Consider the following 22,038-nt stretch of genomic DNA (forward strand, 5'->3'; position numbering starts at 1 on the left):
TAAGCCACCACAAAGTCTGGGAGAAAAATCCTAAGGAAAATTGGCAGGATTATGAAATGACACAACTGCAGTAGATTTGTACATTTTCCATCAACAGTTGTTTTTGAATTTATGCTGGACCCCAGGGGCAGGAGCAGCTCAGATCTAAATTTAAACCCAGTGACCAGGGAGTGATGTAGTTGGTTCTGCTCCTCTCTCTGACTCACTCCATTGTTAGCCCAACAGCTTGGGTTGATTGATGTCTGGTCTGCCCTGCAAGTCCTCACATAATAATATAAAAACAACATTCAGTGCTGTGTTTTATTCACTGTAACATCAGTGAAATAGTCAACACTGATGGTACCCTTACTGTAGAAGTCATACCATTACTGATTAGGATAATCTCTGTGTGGGCTCTATGAGCTAAATCCCAGAGCACACGTGTTAGTTTAATATGCGCTCCCACACCCATGCAAGCACTGTCGAAGTGCATTTGCTTGTCTTACTACTACCTGACTGGAACATAGAGTAGAGTAGATGTTATCTACACAGATACAAGTACGGTAATCCAAACTGTGGTGCACCACATTGAGATAATAAAAGCAGTCGGCCTGAAACGGTGTTATCTAACCTTTTACAACACCCCCCACCAGTTCGTGCAGACCGTTGTTTCCTTATCTTACATCCCCAACGTAAAACCACGGCGGTTAGTGATGTGACTGATGCAGGTTGCCCCATATGAATGTAATTTGCAAATACAGTGGGTGGCATTCTATGGCGGGTTCTGATCAAATACCTCACTGATTGCCTAAGTGGAAAATTATTGGCCGTACTTTTCCTATTCTAATCCGCGACGCGCATTAATCAAACAGCATTTTTTGTCGTAACACAGTGAAGTCGGTTTCATTGTGGTTCGCATAGCTTTAATAACAAATTAAAGAGGGAAGCATTAAATTACCACAATTAATGTATTCGACAAATATTTTTGACTTTCAAGACAAAAAACTCATGAATATGCAGTGCCACATAATTTATAAAATAACCACAAATGTTTTTTGACAAGTCAGGGATGAACGTGCGATTTTACACCTATTCTGTCATATTCAACCTCATATCCTGCAGGATAAGATAATCGTGTCGCATCTGACATACACAATTTAACTAAACCTACTGGCCCGGGATTGTATGGAACATTAACGTAAAATATGTCTTTGTGTCACTAAGGACAGAAGCAGGTGAAAGTGGAAAGCGCGGGGGGTGGAGTATGGGAGGGGGGTCTGGCATCGCCAGCAAAACAGATTGGGCAAGAAAAAAGAGAGGCGTGGATTGACGAGTCAGTATAAAGTCCTTTCCGGCACTTTTCCTCAAAGCGGCAAGACAAGCCACCTGCTTCGACGGACAACTGGGTGGTTCGCTGCTTGGAACAATCACTTGCGTACCAAGAGGATGAAATAGAGAGATCATATGGAATAAAAAATTAAAGATTACGCAGAAGGAGGAACAGAAATAGAAAAATAAAGCCTTTTGTACATCGGCGTTTATGAAACTTTAGCCAAATAGTTAGCTATCTTAAATGTTTTAAGAAATTGCACATATTAATAACAGTTTACTAACTAGCTTTACTGAAGCTAGCTGAGTCATTTGCCAGCTAGTTATCGTTGTTTGGTACTCAAGACTTGATAAATCAGTTGAGTTAGCTTGCTAGCTAATGCTGTTGCATCAGTTTGTAAACGGAGCCCTGGAGGCTATGCATCCAACAATTCAGAAAGACACTACTTTTACGAAGATATTCGTGGGTGGTTTGCCTTACCACACAACCGATGCTTCTCTTAGAAAATACTTCGAGGCGTTCGGGGACATCGAAGAAGCGGTGGTGATCACGGACAGACAGACCGGGAAATCTAGAGGATATGGATTTGTAAGTAACTTAGCCACGTTATTTAGCTATTCGTTATAAGGTGTCTGGCTGTAAGGTGTCTGGATAGCTTTTGACTAGCTATAGTGACTAGTTACAGTACTAACGGAGGGGTAGTCGTCCCCCCGTTTGCTGTCTCTTTAACGTTTGCTAGCTAAATTAACGTTAGCTAATTTCAGTTCGCACACAGAAGCTTGGACACAATGACCAGTTCTGGGAGGGACTCGGAATCCAGTTTTTGCTTGCTCATGCTTTATGTATGTTTCCAGAACTAATTGGCTAACATGATAAAGTTTGGCTAGCCTTTCTAACTGCATTGTATCATGTGCTAACTACGTTACATTACATTAATTTAGCAGGCGCTATTATCCAGTGACTTCCAGCACAAAAGAACAGAAGTGTATCCATTCAAGTTGAAAGAGCAAAGTGGTTTTAAAATTAGACTAATAAAATCGGTCATGAGAATAAGTAACTACGGCGACAGTGTGTGTTCATTCACTTTTGCTTAATGCATATAACCAGCATGGGTTCTATATTTTTGTTAATATTTCTGTGTCATTTGCAAGGCTTCATCGCAGATGGGTTACTGTGGAGCACATGGCTTTTAAGAGATCTCAGACTACAAGATACAGGCACCAATTGTTTTGTTACAGCTAACGTTACATGTCAGTCATTTACTTCACGCTGTGAATTGGTTGATTGTTACACAAAATAACGGGAAATCCTAAACAATACACAACTGTGTCGACCGTGGGATCGCAATAAATGCTGTCCAGCTAATTTATATCGTCAGAACAAACTTCCAACTTTACAAGACAGTTGACAATGTACAGTTGGTGTGCTAAAGCGTGAGAGCGGGGTGGTTTACAGTATTGAAAAGGTAGCTAGCCTACATGGTAAAATGAACACTTTCGGTTTTATTTTTAACACGCGTTTAGCCGAAAACCTAAACTTTGAAGGTTAGCCAAACCGTTCGGCCACGTTTCCTTCCGCAAACGAAAGTTCTTGTTCTGTGAAACGAACCAGAGCACGTGAAATGTGCAGGTGGTTCTGGCATTGTACGCACCACCTGCTTGTCACAATTGGCAAGATGTTTTTTTTTTCATTATTTGCAGATGTGTACCCGCGCACGATTATGATCATTAATTCTTTCAGTCATTGATCATGTATTGTAGCCTTTTGTAATAGGAATTTGTTGGTGAAGTAGTTTCCCTCAAAGAAATAAGTCAGCATTTAACATTACATTACAGTTTGTGTGTATGTAGGCCTATGCCCTTGAAAATTGTTTTCAATTCCAGCACCACGTCACATTTTTGTCTTTATTGTGTGTCAAAAGAGAATGTGCAAATGATCAGCATATCAGTTTATAAAGTACTTATTAACCAGTTGCTCCATCCACATCCAAGGTGTGTGACTATTTACATCTTCCACAAGATTAAGATCTGTGAAATACCGTTTTTGGTGTTTGCTATAAATATAAGAACAACGTTTCTTTGTTAATAATAACTTAAAGAAGTTAGTAATTGATTAGTTTACATCGTAGTTCTTTGGAAAGAACCTCAGCTCACTCTACAGTGCATAGTACGGTGTCAGTACCAGGACTGAGAATCACCGATTTAGACAGTTATTCCTTTGTTAAGCATGAAGCAAAATAAAATGTTTCTTCGAGGCACGCTTTTCTGGGCAATAGCCAGTGGTACAGTAATTAAGGTTTTTGTAGCTTAAAGGTTGCAGGTGGGACATTGGCCGTTGTACCATTGAGCAAGGTATTTAATCTGAAATGTTTCAGTACACATCCAGCGTCCTAAATGGACAACATCTTAAATTTGAGCCATGTAAATCTGAATGAGCGCGTCAAAGTAAATCAATAATGTAACGATGGAATTATAATTGAGCCTAGTTGTAATAAACCGCAATCCATGGATGGAAAGGAGCTTAAGACGTATAAATGCCGTCTTTAATTTCTTTTTCTTGCTGACTGTTTGTTCAGCTGTGTTAAAAGGGATCACATGAGCTGAGAGAGATAAGTAGATTATTTCCATAACATATGTCATCCGCTGTCCCTTTCGCTGTGTGAAATACACACTTTAAAAGCGTTACGTTTCTCTCCCTGTGGCCAAGGGCCTGTTTATTTACGACGCCAGCCGTACTTAGTAGCTTTTTTGTTTCTGCTGCGGGGACACGCGAAAAACAGCTGCCTGCGCTTGCTTTATATGGAGATTTAAAGGGGATCGCCAGAGTCCCGCAAAGAGGGACAGTAGCGCTCTGCCGGGCCTCTTAAGCGTTGTTTATGGAATCACTGCTGCAGTGAAAGTAGGAGTCATTTTTTTCCCCAAGATGGACTGCTCAGCCGACCAGCGTATGGGGTCGTTTCGCATTCCCTCTGTGCAGTTTCTGCTGTCAGATAAAAGGCAGTAGTTAACTTCCCCTTCCAAAAACTCTATGTGTGTGTTTTCCTAAACAAATTGTGTCCAAGCTCCCACTGCCCCGTTTGATTACATTATTTTACATCAGTAGAATTTAACTCTTAATGGGTTAAGTAAAGTATTCTTGTATAAAGACTCAATAAAACATTTTCTAACCTCTTCAGCTCTTTTAAACTCTTCCCAAAATACTTGAATGAAATAACAATCACTGTAAATGGTCCTCAGGTTTTTTGTGTTTTGTTTTTTGCTTTGAATATTCTGTACACTGAAACCTGATTCTATTATGCACCAATTTGTATATTTCCCAAAATGTGTGTGAGGTGTACCAAAATGGGAAAACCTCCTATGGAAATGCCACTTTTGAAGTCTCAGGTGAGGTCATTTTTGTGTATATACGCTTGCCCGCATTCACATTGAGAGCAGGTGGATCCTCAGACATTCTACACGGTTAAAACGCACTTCATATTTACATAACAGAAACGGGAACCCAGAAGTCGTGTCACTAACGGATGCTCTGGCTCATTTCTGGGACAACCTGTTTGACTGGCAGGAAAGTGGGTGTTTTGGGTTAGGAATGTTCTTGGTGGTCTCTACACTGTACTGAATCAAGTGCTACTTGTAAGAGCCTGCCACTGCCAACTGACAAGACCAGCTTGATGTTCTTGTTTGTCAAGGGAACTAGAAAGTCAGAAAAACCTGCATGACCTGCTTATCCACAGAAAAAGCACACACTCTTTAATATTAAGTCTCGCAGACCCTTCGGTTTCTTCAATAGAAGCAGATTGTCACCTGCTTGTAAAGAGGACACTGTGTAATTACAGTGCATCATATGTACTTGCAGCACCCTTACTGTGAGCAAATACAGAATCAAGCAGGAGATGTTCCTAACAGTTTGGGCTGATGTGCTTCAGTTTCTCCCTCGATAAGCTTTCTCCTCCCTAAAATAAATTCATTGTATATTATTCCTTAAAGCCTCCATCGAAAGCTGAAGCTGCCTTCCATGGAAAGCTTTGTTTGGTGGGTTGCTGACCAGCCATTTCCCAGGTGTTTGTTCAATATTACCCTCTATGTGGTTAAAAGATGTCCAAAGTGCATATGCAGTGGATGTAACAGCAGGATTACTTTGGCAACAAGAGGAGAAATTAAACGTCTGCCATGTTGCCCTCCTTGAGCCTGTGTTTCTTGGGAATGGAATCAGAACCCTCAATGCAAAACATTTTGATCCATTCCAGGTTTTATAGGTAGCAGGTGAGCGCACCATTAACAGGCAAATTCTAATCAGTACACTGACCTGCTTCATGTAAGACTTGGAAGGGCACAAACTGCTGTACATGCAGAGCACTATATCTACCTTGTGCACCAATCTACTCAAATCTTTATTTTACTGACTTCCTTTACCTGTAGGTGACTTTCTACACTAAATTGTCCAGGCCCAACAGATAGTTTGCCAGTCTGAGGTATGATAGCCAAGCCTAATGTTAGTGGGTTTTACCCTGCATAAGATACCATTGACAGAAAATGGATTTTGTTGTATTTACTCCTAGATAACATGGTCTTCATGCACCATGAAGTTTATTTTAGAAGATAAAGAATTTGCCTCTGCTGTTCACTGCATCCATATATAATCAATACTTTTCTACCGTGAACTTTTTCTGGTGTTTCCTCCAAAATCAGGAATAAGAGAAAAACAAAGCTACTTCCTCCACTATAAGCGAGTAAACACATTTACAGTAACTTCACACGTTTTTTGCAGAGAATCTGTATATAGGCTTATATGTAGGCACCATATGTAGGCAGTACAAGTTCAACTCAGAGGATGTTCGAGTCAGAATGACTTGAGAAGTAGGTAAGATTGGTCCTGTCTGAGGGCGTCAGGCTGTTCAGTGTTCTGCATTGGTGTGTTGATCTTTATCGAGGTGGATCAGCTGATGTAGTGGACACATTGAATAGTGGGCAGTCCATATCACATTAAGATAACACATAAAATCTGAAGCATATTTACTTATGTAATTCAGTGATGCCCTCAGACACTACTGAAATGCAAGCTGCCATGTTGAGCCACAGACTGGCACAGACACAGATGTTCAATATTATGACCATGTATTCAGCTCTGCATGCCTTCCGTCCTCTTAGCTTCCTTTCCTGAGAGGTTCCAGCAGGTAGTTGTAGTTTCTGGTGCTATGTTTCTGTTATGTATCAATATTTTAGACCATACACTCTCAAGAATGTTCTTCACAAACCAGTAAATCTGATCACTTTCTCTCAGGTGACCATGACAGACCGGGGAGCAGCAGAGCGGGCCTGCAAGGACCCCAACCCCATCATCGATGGCAGGAAGGCCAACGTGAACTTGGCTTACCTAGGAGCCAAACCCCGCAGCCTCCAGACAGGTGAACAGACAACACACTCACGCCTATGCATACATTTGCATGCAGTAAAACGCATGTACTCACAAGACATGGAGATTATTTTGTGCAGTGGCCTGCCTATACACACACTTTCACACACATACAGCATTCACTTAAACACTTGCGTTTTCAGTCTCACAGTAGGTAGAGTACATTTTAGAAGGAGTCTGTCAGTGCAAGAATTAAAAGGACAAGGAATTACAAGGACATTTCAAGTGGTGGGTCGAATGTTACCTGTCTGTGGCGGCACATCTATGCTCTCATAATAAGGAGAAAAATTGCCTTTTTTGTATTATTTGAACTTCAGACAATCACTACATTTGTTATGATTTAAACATGTATCACTCTACACCTTTATCCAATTTATAACACTTACAGGAACAGGTTTGTGTTGCTGGATCAGCAAAGGGACAAATACTTTGCTGCAAGAATATAGCACAAAAACATGGATCACATGAGAGAACCTCCATGTAAACAAACAAATTAATTGAGGTTAAGTAGCTAGCACTCTAAATAAATAAAAGTTGTAAGTTGAGGCTTGTACTGTGGAGATGTGGAGCGCTGTTCCCAGTAGCTGGGTGTGGCCACGATACCCTCACTGCATATTTTGTCACATGCATTTACAAGTTCACAAGTACTCAAAATCTCTCCCTTTCCTCAGTCGAAGCAGCAGGACGCTGCAGGGTTTGCGTAGATTACACCATGTTCTCATATCAGACACACATTCCCACGGGTCCCCTGTGTGTATGCATTAAGCATGCATGTTCCAAGGTTGGAGGTTTTTTAGGTATCATTAACAAGACCGTGTGCGAGTGAGGTGCGACGCGAGTGAAATTCCAGATACCTCAGACACATTCTTTTGCCTCCTAAATTGGGTTTTACAATTGTGGATTCCCACAAAGTTAACACCCAGAAATTTTCTCTAAATTTGACCAGTACTTCTTTAAATATGCCCTGAATTATGATCAAATGCAGTTTTTTAAGGATTAATTGTAAAGTAGCCTTCTGCTTTCTTGTCTGCTGCTAGAAAATTTACGGGTAGTCACCTCCCTGTGGATTCTGTTTCTCACTTTTAACTTTTAATTTACAAACAATATGGTTTCTATTGAATAATTCCTTCAAACATTAAAAAGGTTTGACCCATGTATTTGACTCTTGGACAATACAGCACATTCTCGCATAGTTTCCACAAGGTTGTAGCAACATGGCTGGCTGCTTCTGCTTTGTGTCTTTTTGTATACTGCAGAGCCAAGCAAACCCCTTGCTGTGTGACTCACAATCTGCTTATTACACAAAATGAATACATTTTATTCCTGCCTTGGAACAGCTTCACTCTGTTTTGATTTTGAGGTGATTTTTAGTGTTGGTTGCACTAGGCAGGTAGGTGCCCATAAAGTTGTGTACATACAGTGCACAATGTCTAAGCCATGTACACACACACACACACACACACACATACACATACATTTACTCACTGTTGGGGGCACACCTGTTCACAGTGCAATCACACATTTACTTTTATTCATTTGTGCATTTAGCTTTTATCCAGAGCAACTTAGAAGTGAGGACACAGGCCCGTATGTTCTGCACAGGGACACTCATACAGATTGATTACTGGCCACAAATCAGTGTGGGACAGTCTCAGTACTTACTTACCATCACCCTGTATTTGCATGTGCCCTTCTGTTCCAGCTAAGCAAGCTGCTCAATGTCAGTGTCAGATGGGTTTGGTATGAGGCATGCTGAACAAGTCAGTGCAACATCACTGTACAAAAGGGGCGACATGGGCTGGATCTGAGGCCTTGTCCTACGTCACTGTAGTGACTGGAATTCCCTTTGAACACTCACACTGCTGTGTTAAATGCAGAGTCCCCAGTTTAAACACCTTTAAATAAAGAACAAGATTATTGGCAAATGTCCTGTGGTGTAAAAATGGTCATGGCACCATGAGCGAAATGGACAAAATAACAGATGTAGAACAGTTTCTCAGGGGAAAAAACTCAGCCATTTCAATACCAATATCTCTTCATTCACAAAAGCACCATATTTTGTCCACATTTCCACCCAATTGAAAAGTATGAGTTAATTTATATGAGGTAAATTTGAGACCTATCCTGGAACTAATCTTCATGTGTAGACTCAGACTCACGCACATGGCCCTTGACAAGACAGACAAACGCTAAGAGATTGAGACGAAAAGGTTAACAGAGAGAAAGTGAAAGGGAGAGACTTGCTTGATATGGGAGCACCCCCCCCCCCTCCACCACCACCACCAAAATGTCCTCTAGCCGGAATGTCCTCTAGTGTATTTCTTAGAATTAGGGCAGTGCATGTCACCTTAACAGTGTCCTGCCATATTTTCCCAGTATAGTGTGTCATATCTCCTACCTTTGAACACAGTACACTCTCTAATGTCCTGTTGTCTCTCCCAGGCCTGTCCATTGGAGTGCAGCAGGTCCAGCCCGCGCTGATCCAGAGACCATACGGGTGAGTAACGTTGAGCCGGGGCACAGGGCTCACCCTTGGGGCGTTTATTTATTTATTTTTTTTAACGAGGCCTCTCATTAAAAGTGTCTGTTCTTGTGGTCTCTCAGGGTCCGATTCCTCTTTAAGAGCTTTCCTTGCTTCCCCCTGAGAATTTAAGTCCCTCCTGAACAGGGTGTCTTGCCGTCCTTTATTGCCTTGGCAGATGCTTCCATTTGCAGTGCCTCACAGACAGTTGATTACATTTCTGGAGCATGTTAATATAGACAGTCTGTTTTGGATGGAGCAGTCTTTTAAGTGGAGTGCCTCTGCACCAGGGCACAGACGGATTCAGTTCCAGGACCCCCCACGGTCACTCTTTGCTGATCTCATTAGCTGTGTGTGCGTGTGTGTGCTTTTACGTCTTTGTCTCCTGGTCATGGGGCAAAACCAACAAATTGCATGGCTTACATTATAGGCTGTGCATTTATTCAGGGCCACATGTGAACCATGCTAAGTTTGTCCACATGTTGTACAGAACCTCTGTCAGCAACATTGTTCAGGAATCCCCCACCCCTTCCCCACTTGCTTCTTTGCTCTTAGTCATATAAATACATAACACGTGATGTACTGTGTATATAAGTCTGAGGTTCAGGTGCTGAGACTGAGAACAAGGCCCCTCAGAGTGGCGCCTTTATACTGTTTTGCTCCCAAGAAAATGCATTTTTGTTTGTGGAAAATAAGGGCAGCATTGGCATCCTCTCATCTTTTTATTTATACAAGAAAGATTTGGGACTATCTTTAAACCTTCCTAAAGGGTCCATTTGCTCTCTGACACGGCCCTCTCCGCTTGGCCTGTGTTCCCAGTGCTGCTGTGTGGTTAGATGCTGCCAGTAGGGACTGGTATGTAATCAGGCCCTGGAGGGGGGATTCGGGCTGTACACTCACGCACTAATGACCAGGTAATTAGCACTATAGTGGCGAGGGATTTGGACTGGCTTCTGTCGACCTTCACCCCCCCCCCCCCCCCACCATGGCTTAGCTGCGCTGTAACTGTGCCACAGCGGCTGCAGCAGCATCTGTCAGTTGGTGGGTGCTCTTTACTTCCTCTCTGGAGTACGTCCACTTCCTGTCTCTCTGTTTGGGGTAAGACTCTGGGCTGTCTGCCTTCCATCTGCCCACATGCTGTCCGTTTCCCCTCAGGAGGGCTTTTGGATGGACCTCAATGTGGTCTTGAGCCTTTGTATACCCGTGTGCTTTTAACCCTCTGGTGTTAGTAGTGTGGCAGTCCTGGCTGAACCAGAAACTGGAGTTCATTGATCATTCAGAGAATTGGTGCATTTTACATCTTACAGCTGTTGAATGTGAAATCAGTTGGCTTTTCACCATGACCATGACCATGGCTCCTGGGGACTCATGAATAGTGAGCTGGTGCTGTAAAATGGATTTTGGCCATCGAGGGACATGCAGGGCTATCCCTCCAGTGCAGAAGCAGCCTGGTGAGCTGCCCAGTGGGGGTGGGCTGTAGAGAGGACAGTACCTCTCTCTGGCAGGGCTATATTGCTGGATGTGTCTCATCACTCTTCAGTGCTTGTTTACAGTGAGACTTCAGTCTGCTTTTCACCAGTCTGTCTTTTTTGTGGTTTCTTGCAGCAGCAAGTTGCTGAAAAGCCTGTTGATTTTCATGGTAGTTCTTTTTTTGTGCTTAGAAGTCTCTTTGGGTGAACTTCCAGGAAATGATTTAAAGCAGCCTTAGTTCGGGTCATGTTGATTTCTGTTCCTCAGTCACATTATATAAAATTGTAAAAAAACAGCTCTAAATTGTTTGTTCATACCATCATTCTTGTTTCAGCCTGTGTTGCTTTTCTGTGCTGAGCTGTCACTGGGATCTGTATTCGGCAGGGTACGTCTGTGCTTAGCTGTTATTGGGGCCTGTATTTGGCAGGATACATCTGTACCGAGGCGTCACTAAGGCCTGTACTGGGCAGATTAGGTCCCTGCTAAGGCTCATGCTTTTACATGCGGTCCGTTCATCTTGAGCTCAGCGGGAGACCAGCAACCACTACACACAAGTAAAAGTGGTAACAAATTTCGAACCTCAGAACTCTACCTGTTAGTCCAAGCTGCCTGTGTTTAACAGGAAGCACCTGGGCAGAAGAAGAATCTCACTTCCTCCTTGTTTTCCTGTATGTTGGGCAGCGAGGTGTCGCCGATCGCGTCACAATTGTATAGCAACCATGACTTCTGCTGTTTGTTTGTGTTTCTTAGGCAGTGGATTTTAGAGAGGCAGCAGGTGTGAATCCATCAGCTAAAAAGAGCCGTAAAGACTGGGCCAACCGTAGATGACCAGACAATTGTCCCAGAATGCCTTTCCAGCGTGGCGTGCTCTACAAGTTCATTGTGAATGAACATAGTCTGGAGCTGTTCCCTCTGATACTAATGATATCATTTTGCTCAGACCTTAGCTGCTGAGCCAATCAGAGAGCAGGAGCATATGACTTGTGGGCCATTAAAATTTCCGTGTGAAGTGAACATTGTAGCGGGAAAGATTACTGGCGGTGTTCAGACAATTTACTTTTCAAAAACAAAAGGAAGGATCCCAATAGATTAACTGAAGCATTTCAGTAAATTAAGGGCACTAGTTCATAGATACTTGATCATGAACGATAGCATCTGGTAAGGCCTGAGCTTTAAATAATAAGCTTGTACAAAGTGTGTGCCTGAACGGATGAAAACCTAACCTGACCTATTTAGTTAGTTAAGGATGGTTAGAGCAAAAGAGAATTCACTGATCATTTTTGGACATGCCTTGTAGTGTAACAGAATGGCAAATGTAATAAAATGGTGATTGTATCAATAGAATGGTTATAAATCCTGCAGTTCTAGCTCATTGCAGGCTTTTCAGTAGGTGTGCTGAGGGCTTTAGTTAAGTGTGAGAATATCCCTCTGTCTCAGAGCCAGTTGTTCCAATATCTGTTGCTCTAGCGCTGGTGTATTGTTTAATGAAACGTGTTCTTTCATGTTTGGCAGGTGTTCAGGGGGGTTGGGTGGGGGAGAGGTGAACACCGCCTGTTTGAGGTCTGCTCAGGACGAACGCTCTCACAGAAGGTGTGGGAGTGGGTGTACGTGAATAATTTCAGTGTATTCTGCTTTTCTCCTTGCACAAAGGGAGATGTTTGTATATTCTGCGTGTGCGCTTGGCCACAGCGGTGAAGAGCCTCTCTGTCACTGAGTTTGTCCCCCCTTGGTGACAGAATCACTGCGGTCAGCACTGAGGGGGAGGGAGAGGGCAGTCCGGGTCACGGAGGATGACGTTCTGTCAGGCTCTTGCATCTCGCTCTGCCATGCCCTGGCACCCCAGTGTCCTGGCAGGGGCAGGGGAGCTGATGCCTGCCAGGGCAGACAAAGTGTGATATCTCTCTCACTCTCTCTCTCTCTCTCTCTCTCTCTCTCTCTCTCTCTCTCTCTCTCTGCCATTCTCTTTCACTTTCTCCCTCTCTCTTTCACTCCCTGTCTCTCCTTTTTTCCCTCCTCTCCTCAGTCCTCTCACTCTCTCCTTCTGTCACCCTCTGTCCCATCCCCTCACATCCTGTCTCCTCTGTCTCTGACCTCTCTCTGTCATTCTTCCTCCCTGCCCTTTCTCTCCTAGCTCTCTCTCTCTCAGTGCTGCCCCCCCCCCACCACACATATACACACATACACAGACACACACACAGACACACACACGCACACACCTGCCGAGGAAAGAGGCCGCGTTTGAAGGCTTTGTACCGTTCCTGTTTCTGCAAAAGCAGCTTGCTCTCTCGCAAGGGGATTAGGCCTAGAGACACTGAAACCTGACGCCATGGTGAGGCGCCGAGGGGGGCAGAGTGTGTTAGGGAGCAGATGGGTGAGCCGGGCTTTGCTGAAACGGCATTGTCAGGGATTTTGTGCTAATTGGGAGTCAGTGCCAGTAACAGCAGCCTTCACCTCCACAGGTGGAAAGCGAGGGGGCGCATGAAATATTCACGCTCTCCTTTTGTGCCTTCCACAGTCACCTCAGGGGTTGGGTTGGAGAGCGCATTTCCAGAGTTAAAATGGTGTGTTTACTTATTTTATCTTTTTTGGCTTTGTTTTGCTTCCTGCCTTTCATTATTATGGTTGCTCTATCTCACAGCCTGCACCCTGCAGCCTGCACAACACGTGTTGAAAACTTCACTGACACCCCAGCCCTGTTATCTGTTCTGAAGTATTTCCCATCATGCCCTGGTGGGTGGTGGTAGTCAGAGCTCCGGTCTTGTCCATTGTGCATTGCTGTTGCAGGCCCTCGCTCTCCTTTGTGGGGGGGGGGGGGGGGGGGTACAAAGGCAGATTAAATGGTATGACCTTTCGATCTCTGGTTTTCCTCTCTCTCTCCCTCTCTTGCTGTCTTCTACATCTATAAAAAGCTCAAGGTGGTGTGATGTCACATCTGCATGCTGGGATAAAGAGGCACTGGCTCTCACTGGCCCGCTGTCTCTCCGTCTTCCCCTCTCTCTCTCTCTCTCTCTCCTTCTCTCTCCCTCCCCCTCTTTCCTCTTTCTTTCTCTCCCTCTCTCTCCTGGCCTTCAAGCTCCCTCCGCTCAGAGGAGCAGAGTCAAATCGGGACACTGAGCTGAAAAACAGCACTGCGCACTGTGTTGTGTGTGCTGTCAACATGGAGGACCCAGATCTCCTCTTTCATTTCTTTGTTTTCAGTTTAATTGAGGTTACTTTTTGAACAGCATCCTGTGTATGTCAGCAACACCTAGTCCTGTCTGATAACCTCATCCTTAGTGGTGTGATGTAACATCCTGCTGGTCTGCATTTTGACCGGGGTGTCTGATCTTCAGCTGTGATAAGGCAGAAATGGACAGGTTTCAAGCAAATGAAGCTGTTTAGAGTGTAGGAAATCATCTTCTGCATTGCTTTGTGTGTGGCTGTGTGGATTTGTGAGTTCTGTATGTGTGTCTTTGGCCATTTTAACTAGCTTCTGCTGGTTTTATTTGCTCCTTCCTGAAGATTCAGCGTGTCAGTGTCATGGTTTCAGAACCAAGCTTGTGTTTGTGTAACTGCATCTTGCTGACCAAGTCGTGCGTGTCTCAGTGATATCACATGCTGAACCTCGGTGCTGAGGTTAACTCCCCCATCTCTCCATTCCTACACCCCCCCCCCCCCCCCCCCCATCCCCAGCTGAAGCAGTCTGTCCAGTGGGGCATTTGAAGTCAGCAGGACACCTCTCTACACCAAGGGGGCATTGTGTCACCCGTCTCCCAAGGTGCCATCTGGGGTCAGAGAATGCAGTGCTGTGTGCAGTGGTTTGATGTGGAGTGGAGTGTTTTGGGGGGTTTTTTCTTCGTTTTTGTGTGTTGTGTGTGCTTTATTTCCTGTTCTAAGGTGGTTTTGACTGGGAGGGCATGCCTCTCTTGTTTCCAGCATGGCTTTTGGAGTGCAGTGGGGTGAGGCTGGCGTGTGATGGGTGTGTGTTTTAAGGTGTGTTTTTAAGGTGCGGGTGCCCGAGTCCTGAGGAGTGTGAGAGGTGTGCTGTGTCTTCACTGGCATGTCGTGCGGCTTGCTCACCCTCTAGCCACCTCCCTATGTGGACAAGATGCTCACATTGAAAGTGAAGATATGCCCTTATCAGGAAGCAAAAAACAGCCACCGGCTCACAGCGCTGCACACTCATCAGTGTAATACTGTGAGTGCGCTCACAAAGTAACTAAAAATGTTCCTTACAGATGAAGCTGGCTGGCTGTGTTGCGCATCCCCATGAAAATAAGGCGTGTTGTTCAAAACAATGTCACGCCTCAAAGTGTGGAGGTGGAGAAATGATCTGTGTTTATAGCGCTGTTCACGCATGCCTGTCCAACCACCTCCCCAGTCTCTGAGCATTTAGGGTTGTTTTTCTCAAGTCTGTGTGTGTATGTGTGTGTTTGGGGGGGGGGTCTGTCTGAGGGAGGGGGTCTGGGGGATGCTTGGTCTCCTGATCCCAGCTCTCTGTCAGTCCCCTGTCACCTACGTGAGCCATAGTGCACCCGATGGGATAGGCTCCAAGGCCAGGTTTAAAAATAGACCCGCCCCACTATCAACAGTGGGAGAGGAGTGGAGCCTGTGGAGCTGAGTGCACACGCTGCCGCGGTGCTTAAATGTAAGGCTGTAGTTGACCGTTGACATGTCTGTTAGAAGGGGGCAGTGAGTGTGGAAGCTGTCAGTGTGGGAAACGCTACAGTTGTCATAACACTCCTTCCCACACTCCCTCTGAGCTCCCACCTTCCATTGCCCTTATGAGTGAGGCAATGTAATCATTGACACAGCTTCTAGAAGGTTCTCCATTCGGTACATTTATGGCAAGAACAATGGCTGACCCCACTTCACTGACTAGTTTCAGAATTAAAGTACATTCATTCAAAAGGAGGTTTTCCGTCAGGAAAAGACTTACCTTTGTAGGCACTTGAAAATATTACAAAGCTATCCGTGGAAGACGCAAAAACTTGGTGATAATGGCTGCTGACAGGTTACTGTGTACTTTTTTTAATTACTATTTAATCATTAAATTATTATTAGCAAATTGGTCATAAGAAAACATTTTTTGTTTTAGAGTTAACTGTACCAGTACCAGTTACACTCCATTTAATTTCTTCTTGCCTTCTCTCTCTCTCTCTCTCTCTCTCTCTCTCAGCCTCTCCTCTCCCTGTCTCCCCATGGTATATTTGTATTGCTAAAGCTTTTACAGTAACTGAACAATGGTGTGTTTTGAAATGGCACCCAGTGCAAATTATCATTATACTTTCACACTAACAATGCATAAATGAGAACAGATTAAAAATGCTACCAACTAAATTAATGTACAAAATAAAGAACAAATGAGTATGTTTAATGCTGGTGATGTGTTGCTTTCATCCACCATGACACACTGTGCTACTGCCAGTACAGTGACACACTGTACTGCCAGTATTCTGAAACTCCCTAATTCTCCCAGGAGGAACAGGAGATTTTCCAAATTGGGAAGGGCTGAGGAGGTTTGGGCAAACCTGCGTAATTTAAGGGAACAAGAGATTCTTTTCTTTTTTTATACATCCTAAACTGGAAGGGGTGCTCCCTCTCAACCTCTTTACGCTGTCAATGAAAGAGCATAGCCTGTCTTCCTTGAGCAGCCAGGTCTGTTTGTGACAGCCCATTTCAACAGCAAGCAGTGCTGGTTAAGACTGTTCTCTGTCAGTGACATGTAATTGTATTTGTCAGTGTATTGCTCAAATGTTTTTTGCTATGGTCACTGCAGCTCTGTGCATTTGTATGTGCTTATCACCATAGATGATGCAGTTCTGTTTCTCACCTTCTCACTCTCCTTTTCTCTCTCTTTTCAGACTGGCCCAGCAGTATGTTTACCCACAATCCTTTGTGCAGCCCAGCCTGGTGCTCCCTTCCCAGGTGGCCTCGGTCAGCTCCCCCTACCTGGACTACAGCACCACCTACACTCAGTACGCCTCAGCAGCCTTCGAGCAGTACCCCTACGCCCCCTCCCCGGGGTTCCTGGGGTACGCCTACACTCCGAGCCCCAGCGCAGCCACGCCCGTTCACCAGTCCCTCCCTTCGGGAGCCAGCGTGGGCACCACGTTCCTGCAGTACCCCCCTCAGGCAGTCCAGCCTGACCGCATGCAGTGAGCCCTGCAGGAGGCTGCTGTCAGCAGCAGGAGGGGCGGGCCTGTTTGGGAGCTAGGCGTGAGCACAGGTCTCTGTGAGGAATGGCGGGGTTGGAGGGGTGGGGCATCGCACTATGACATCAGGAGAAACCCCCAGTCGCTCGCTGCGGGGTCGCATCAAAGGGCTTCCAGAAGCACACGGCAATGTTGTGTATTCTGTTTAATTCTATTATTATTGTCATTATTATCCTTTATGTTCTTATTGTTGCTATCAATGTTGTTGTTACTATTGTTATTCTTATCAATATTATCATCAATGTTATGAGTATGTTTCAATCAGTGAAAACCTCACCCTCATCTGTTGCCAAGGTCACACCCAGGTGGAGCTGTCATTAGTACCTGTAGAGTGGGATGGGGTGGGGTGCGAATTTGGGGGGCTGGACAGTGACTGCTTGCTGCACAGGAAGAGAGTGGATAGATGAACACTGCTGCTTAGGAGAACTGGAGGGGGGGGAGGGGGGGGACTCACTACATCTAATGCTGTAGCCCACCCCCAAACCTGCTCCCTCTCTCACCATCGAGCTCAGACCCCTCCCCCCCCCCACCCCCACCACAGCAAGAATGGCCCTCAGCGGTTAACCGCGAAGACGAGGAGTCACTCACAACACAGGGCTATGACCAGAATTTGACCACAGACAGACCGGGACCAAGTGGTCCTCCGGGGGCTAACAGGGTCATGAAGGTGACATCATCAGGACTGCCTTCTTTGAGGGTGCCTTAAGCACTTCACATGCCCCACCCCACCAGCCAAACTGTGACTGTTTAAAGTCCCTTTTCTACTCATATGAGACTTTGTTGCCAACGTTCTGAATTTCTCATTCCTTTTTCCAAGGGTAGGTTCACAGCCTCTTATTAGGTTATTGTAGATGGATGTAGATAATCACAGCTGATTTCAATATGCAATTATTATTTTGGGGGGAGGGGGGGTACAATGGGGGGAGGTGTGACCAGAGCATTGGGGAAAAAAATGTACAAGGTAGATGACACTGTAATACGTATGTATTTTATATAACTGTTAATCATATCAAATGTTGCTTTTTAAAAGGACATATTCATGTACGACATTTTTAATATTGCTGCAACTTAAAGGTATATTTACAGTATTTATGTTAAGATATTTAAAAAGATGTAAGTTAAACTTTTTCTCAATTTTTTTTTTATTTTAGAAGAAAAAAATGTGGTCCACAGAACAATGATCACTGACATTCCATTGTATCTGGAGTGTTTGGTCACAGAATTTCTTGGTGGATTCATGCAGATAGCTCACAGCTAACATCACAGATGTATGGAGGGTTTCTCTGTCACAGCTGCAGCTTGCTGCCACGACCGATCTTGGAGCGTTTCAGTACTATGTAATTTACATACAGTGAAGCCATGCCAAAAAAAAGGAAAAAAAAATAAAAGAATTTGTAAATACAAAGGCATTTTTATTTGGTCAGTAGTTAAAACTTTCATGTAACAAATTGAAAATATTTAGATAGAGTTTTGACTATGACCGGAGGGCTAGAGAGGTCAGCCGTGTGGGTTTGTGCACGCATGCCTGTGTGTGTGTGAGTGCATGCCTTTGTGTGTGTGTGTGTGTGTGTGTATGTGTGTGTGTGTGTGTGTGAGTGCATGCCTTTGTGTGTGTGCGTGTGTGTGTGTGTCTTCTCTTTTGTTCTTTCTTCATAGTGCAGGGTGTTCAGGAAGCTCTAAGCCCCATGGTTTGACTTCTGGGACTCCAGTTGTGACTGAGAACAAAACCTTGAGAAAGGAATCCCAGCCCGTCTGGAAGGAGGGAGAACTGCTGCGCATGTGTCATAAGGCCACAAACACTGTGTTTGTGGCTGCATTTTTTGTAGCGTTAGTGAGTCGGAGGTAGAGGAGCTACGCGCACGCCGCAGCCTGGCTCTTGGGCTCCTGCTGTCTCATTCTGACGCACACAGGAGACTGGGCGTTGTTCAGGGTGCAGAGGGTGAGAGGGTGTTATCGGGGTATGCCGCACGCTCGCGGGAATGGGGGCAGGGAGGGGGACAGTGTTTGCATTGCGGGGCCTCAGTTTTATCAGTTGTCCGAGGCCACTGCACTGCCACCTGCCAGGGACACATGGTGCTGACAGTGAGCTGGCCTGCTGTAGAGGCTCTGACTGTTTTAGAGGGGGTTAGGGATATGCCTGCTTGTTGAGGGGTTGTGTAATCACAGTGGGCTAGCCTGACACGTGCTCCTGCACAGTGGACTCTACTTTGCTGACCTTTAGGACCTGTCACGAAGAGATGCCTTCATATGTTTTGACATTTATTCATATCCACAGGCCTTCCATCCCCAATTGCTTTGTGGTCCACTGCCACATAATATTGCCCTACCCAGAGACTGGTAATTCTGTGTACAGTTCAGGTGCAAACAGCTCCACAAATACCACATGGTTTCCATGAGCAATGGCACGGTTTACGAAAAAATGTGCTCTTGTTTTGTTCTTGTCCAGAGACAAAGTGGTTGTACTAGCAGTACTTGGTGTCCTGTGAATAGAATGAGTGAATAGATGTCTTTGTTAGAAGGAGCCTGGTCTGAGGGGATGGGGTCTGTGTGGACAGATGAAAATCCAGTTGAATTGTCATTGTGTTCATAAAATAATATTTTAATATATATGCAAGACAATAGTGCAAAGTTAAACTGCTGTTTGGTTCAAATGTGGGCAGTGTGGTTTTAGCACACATGCCCATCCACACGCTGTACAGATGTCCAGTCACTTGCTTATCATATTAGAAATCGCCTCATTTTTGTGTTGCCATGGTAATTTCTTGCTTACATTTTGATATGTCCTATGTTGCAAAAGGAGGAGTGGGTTGGCCCATTGTCTGCTGCAAACTGGTATTCTTGAGCAAGCTGGGACTGCCTGTCTCACACGTGCGCTTCCTGCTCAGTATGCAAAGCCAACCGTCTGAATAGAAGACGTCCACATATGTCACAGAAGCATAACATGGGAGAGTAACCGCTCTTCTGTTAAAGCTCTTGGTGCGTATGTGAACAGGCCCTGGGTAACAGTAAGAGGTTGCTGTGAATGGACAGTGGTTAGAACTGAAGTGAGTTGGGCGGTAGCGGGGAGGCTGCTGCTGTGTGCGGTTGACGGGTTCAGCTTCCGCAGTCCCAGCAGAGAGCATGGCGCTGAGTCATCACCCAACACGCTGACTCCTCAACAAGGGAGCTGTCTGGCCTGTCCAATGCCGGTACAGTCCTGTACATACTGTACACAAGGGAAGCCCACAGGATTGCTCTGATTGAGATACATATTGTGACTCAGGGCTTAAAACGCTTCAAGACTCTTTCTGTCATCTACCCTCCCTTAAATTGTCCTCCAAAATTTTTTTAAGCAACCACATTAACCAGATGGTAACCCATGTTGGTTAGTACTCTTCACTTCAGCTTTAGTTCTAATTGTCATCAGTTTTTTGTGATGTACTTTGACAAGGTTAGAAGATGACCCCATCAGGTCATGTAGCTGCATTTTTGAAGTCTTTCAGTGCCCAACAGGGAGGTTCCTTCTGTGTTTACATGCATGTGTGATGACACCAGAGCAGCAAGTGAAGTTTTCTCATGCTCCTGCCAGGGCAGAAAAAGAGTTGTGCTTTGGTTCAGTTTGACCTCTGATTGGAATTCAGCATTCCAGTTTCATATGGGCTCTGTTGCAGTAGAAGTGGGGAAACATGTCCCTCAGTATATTCCTCATATCTACACAGCATTCTAGATGATTGGACGGTTTACATAACTCCACCAATCACAGCAAGCAAAGATGAAATCGAAGACATCGCATTGTGTCTGGTGGACTGATGTCATAAGTATAAGGTCTTTCCTCCTTGCTTCCACCTGGGCACTGGTAGATTTGGTCCGATAATACAGCCCCCCCCCCCCCCCCCGGTCTCCTCCCAGCCCAGTAAGCAACCTTCCAGCCTCTCCACAACTGGTTCATCTGTGCCTCAGCCCCTCTGGGTGCCAGTAAACCTGCATGGAAGATTTGTATTTACAGAAGATAAAAGCGGGTGGATGTTAGCGAGCTACTGAGTTGCACTCCTGTAACCAATGCACAGTCAAACCTACTGTATATGAGTGTGCATGTATATGAGTGTGTCTGCACTGGTGCGTGCGTGTGTGTGTGTGCACTCACATCTGTGGTGTGAACCCACTCGGGACGTTAGTTGTTTTCGCCTCCTCTCTCAGATCTTTAGCGTCTCCCGTCTCGTCTGCATGCAAGCACGTAATTCGATCTGCATGCAGCTCACAGCATTAGCATCTGGGGACTGTGAGCAACACATAGTCAACAGCTTCAAGTGTTAGGGAAAGAAAACACTTGTCCTTTTCCATGATCTACTTTTCAGTTTGTTTCAAACCAAGCCAGCCTATGCAACTCTGACACACTACAGACACACTACAGTGCGTAGCCTCTGTGTGGAACATTGAAACACAGTTGCAATTTCTTGACACCCAGAGTAGTGTGCGCACTATGGTGTAGAGGGCTTCTCACAGGGGTGTGTTGGGTGAGGGCTTCCCACTCTTGTAGATCGTTAGAAAGAGCTGCATGCTTTTAATAAGCAACACCCCTCAACCTCCTGTAACAACCACAAGATGACCTCTGCTACTACAGCTGGAGATGGGAAAGGGTTTGTGTGTATACTGCATGCGAGGGAAAGGTGGGGGGAGGTGAGGGGGCTTCCTTGATTCTGTGCCAGATTTCCTTATCACCAGGCACCATACAAACACACAGGGCAGGGCCCCACCAGTCACCCCAACCCCCCCAAGAGAGCCCCTATCTGTCAGCTGAAGTGTTATCCTAGAGTGGCAGGATCTGCTATGCCAGATGCCTACCAACAGCTGTCCCTACAGCCTGACACACACACACACACACACACACATATATTCAGTCAGTCTCATGCTCACATTATAGGGCTGCATGATATAGCCGTCACGATATATCGAATAGCTATTCTTAGCGCAATAACCGCTATCCCCGGTATGTGGCGTTAGGTTTCTTCCCGTATGTTTTCCCCTTTAGTCATACCTGCTGCGGGAGCACACCTCCAGTTTTCCGAGGCCATGTGAAATGATTCCAGGGGAAAAAACGCCACATACGTATCTATTCAATGTTGATATCACAGCAACAGCACTATGCTGCTTCCATG

The 22,038-nt window shown here is 45.1% G+C and overlaps 1 protein-coding gene across 1 annotated transcript; it reads left to right on the plus strand.

Annotated features, from left to right (window-relative positions):
- Window positions 1–1,360: 1,360 nt before the first annotated feature.
- On the plus strand, window positions 1,361–17,840 carry LOC118779986 (RNA-binding protein 38-like). The gene is made up of 4 exons (XM_036532368.1): window positions 1,361–1,897; window positions 6,587–6,710; window positions 9,161–9,215; window positions 16,553–17,840. Exons 1-4 carry the CDS (start codon window positions 1,688–1,690, stop codon window positions 16,848–16,850), a joined length of 687 nt encoding a protein of 228 aa, XP_036388261.1. The 5' UTR covers window positions 1,361–1,687; the 3' UTR covers window positions 16,851–17,840.
- The last annotated feature ends 4,198 nt before the right edge of the window (window positions 17,841–22,038 follow it).

The sequence above is a fragment of the Megalops cyprinoides genome, chromosome 6 (assembly GCF_013368585.1).
Source record: "Megalops cyprinoides isolate fMegCyp1 chromosome 6, fMegCyp1.pri, whole genome shotgun sequence".
Taxonomy (NCBI): Eukaryota; Metazoa; Chordata; class Actinopteri; order Elopiformes; family Megalopidae; genus Megalops; species Megalops cyprinoides.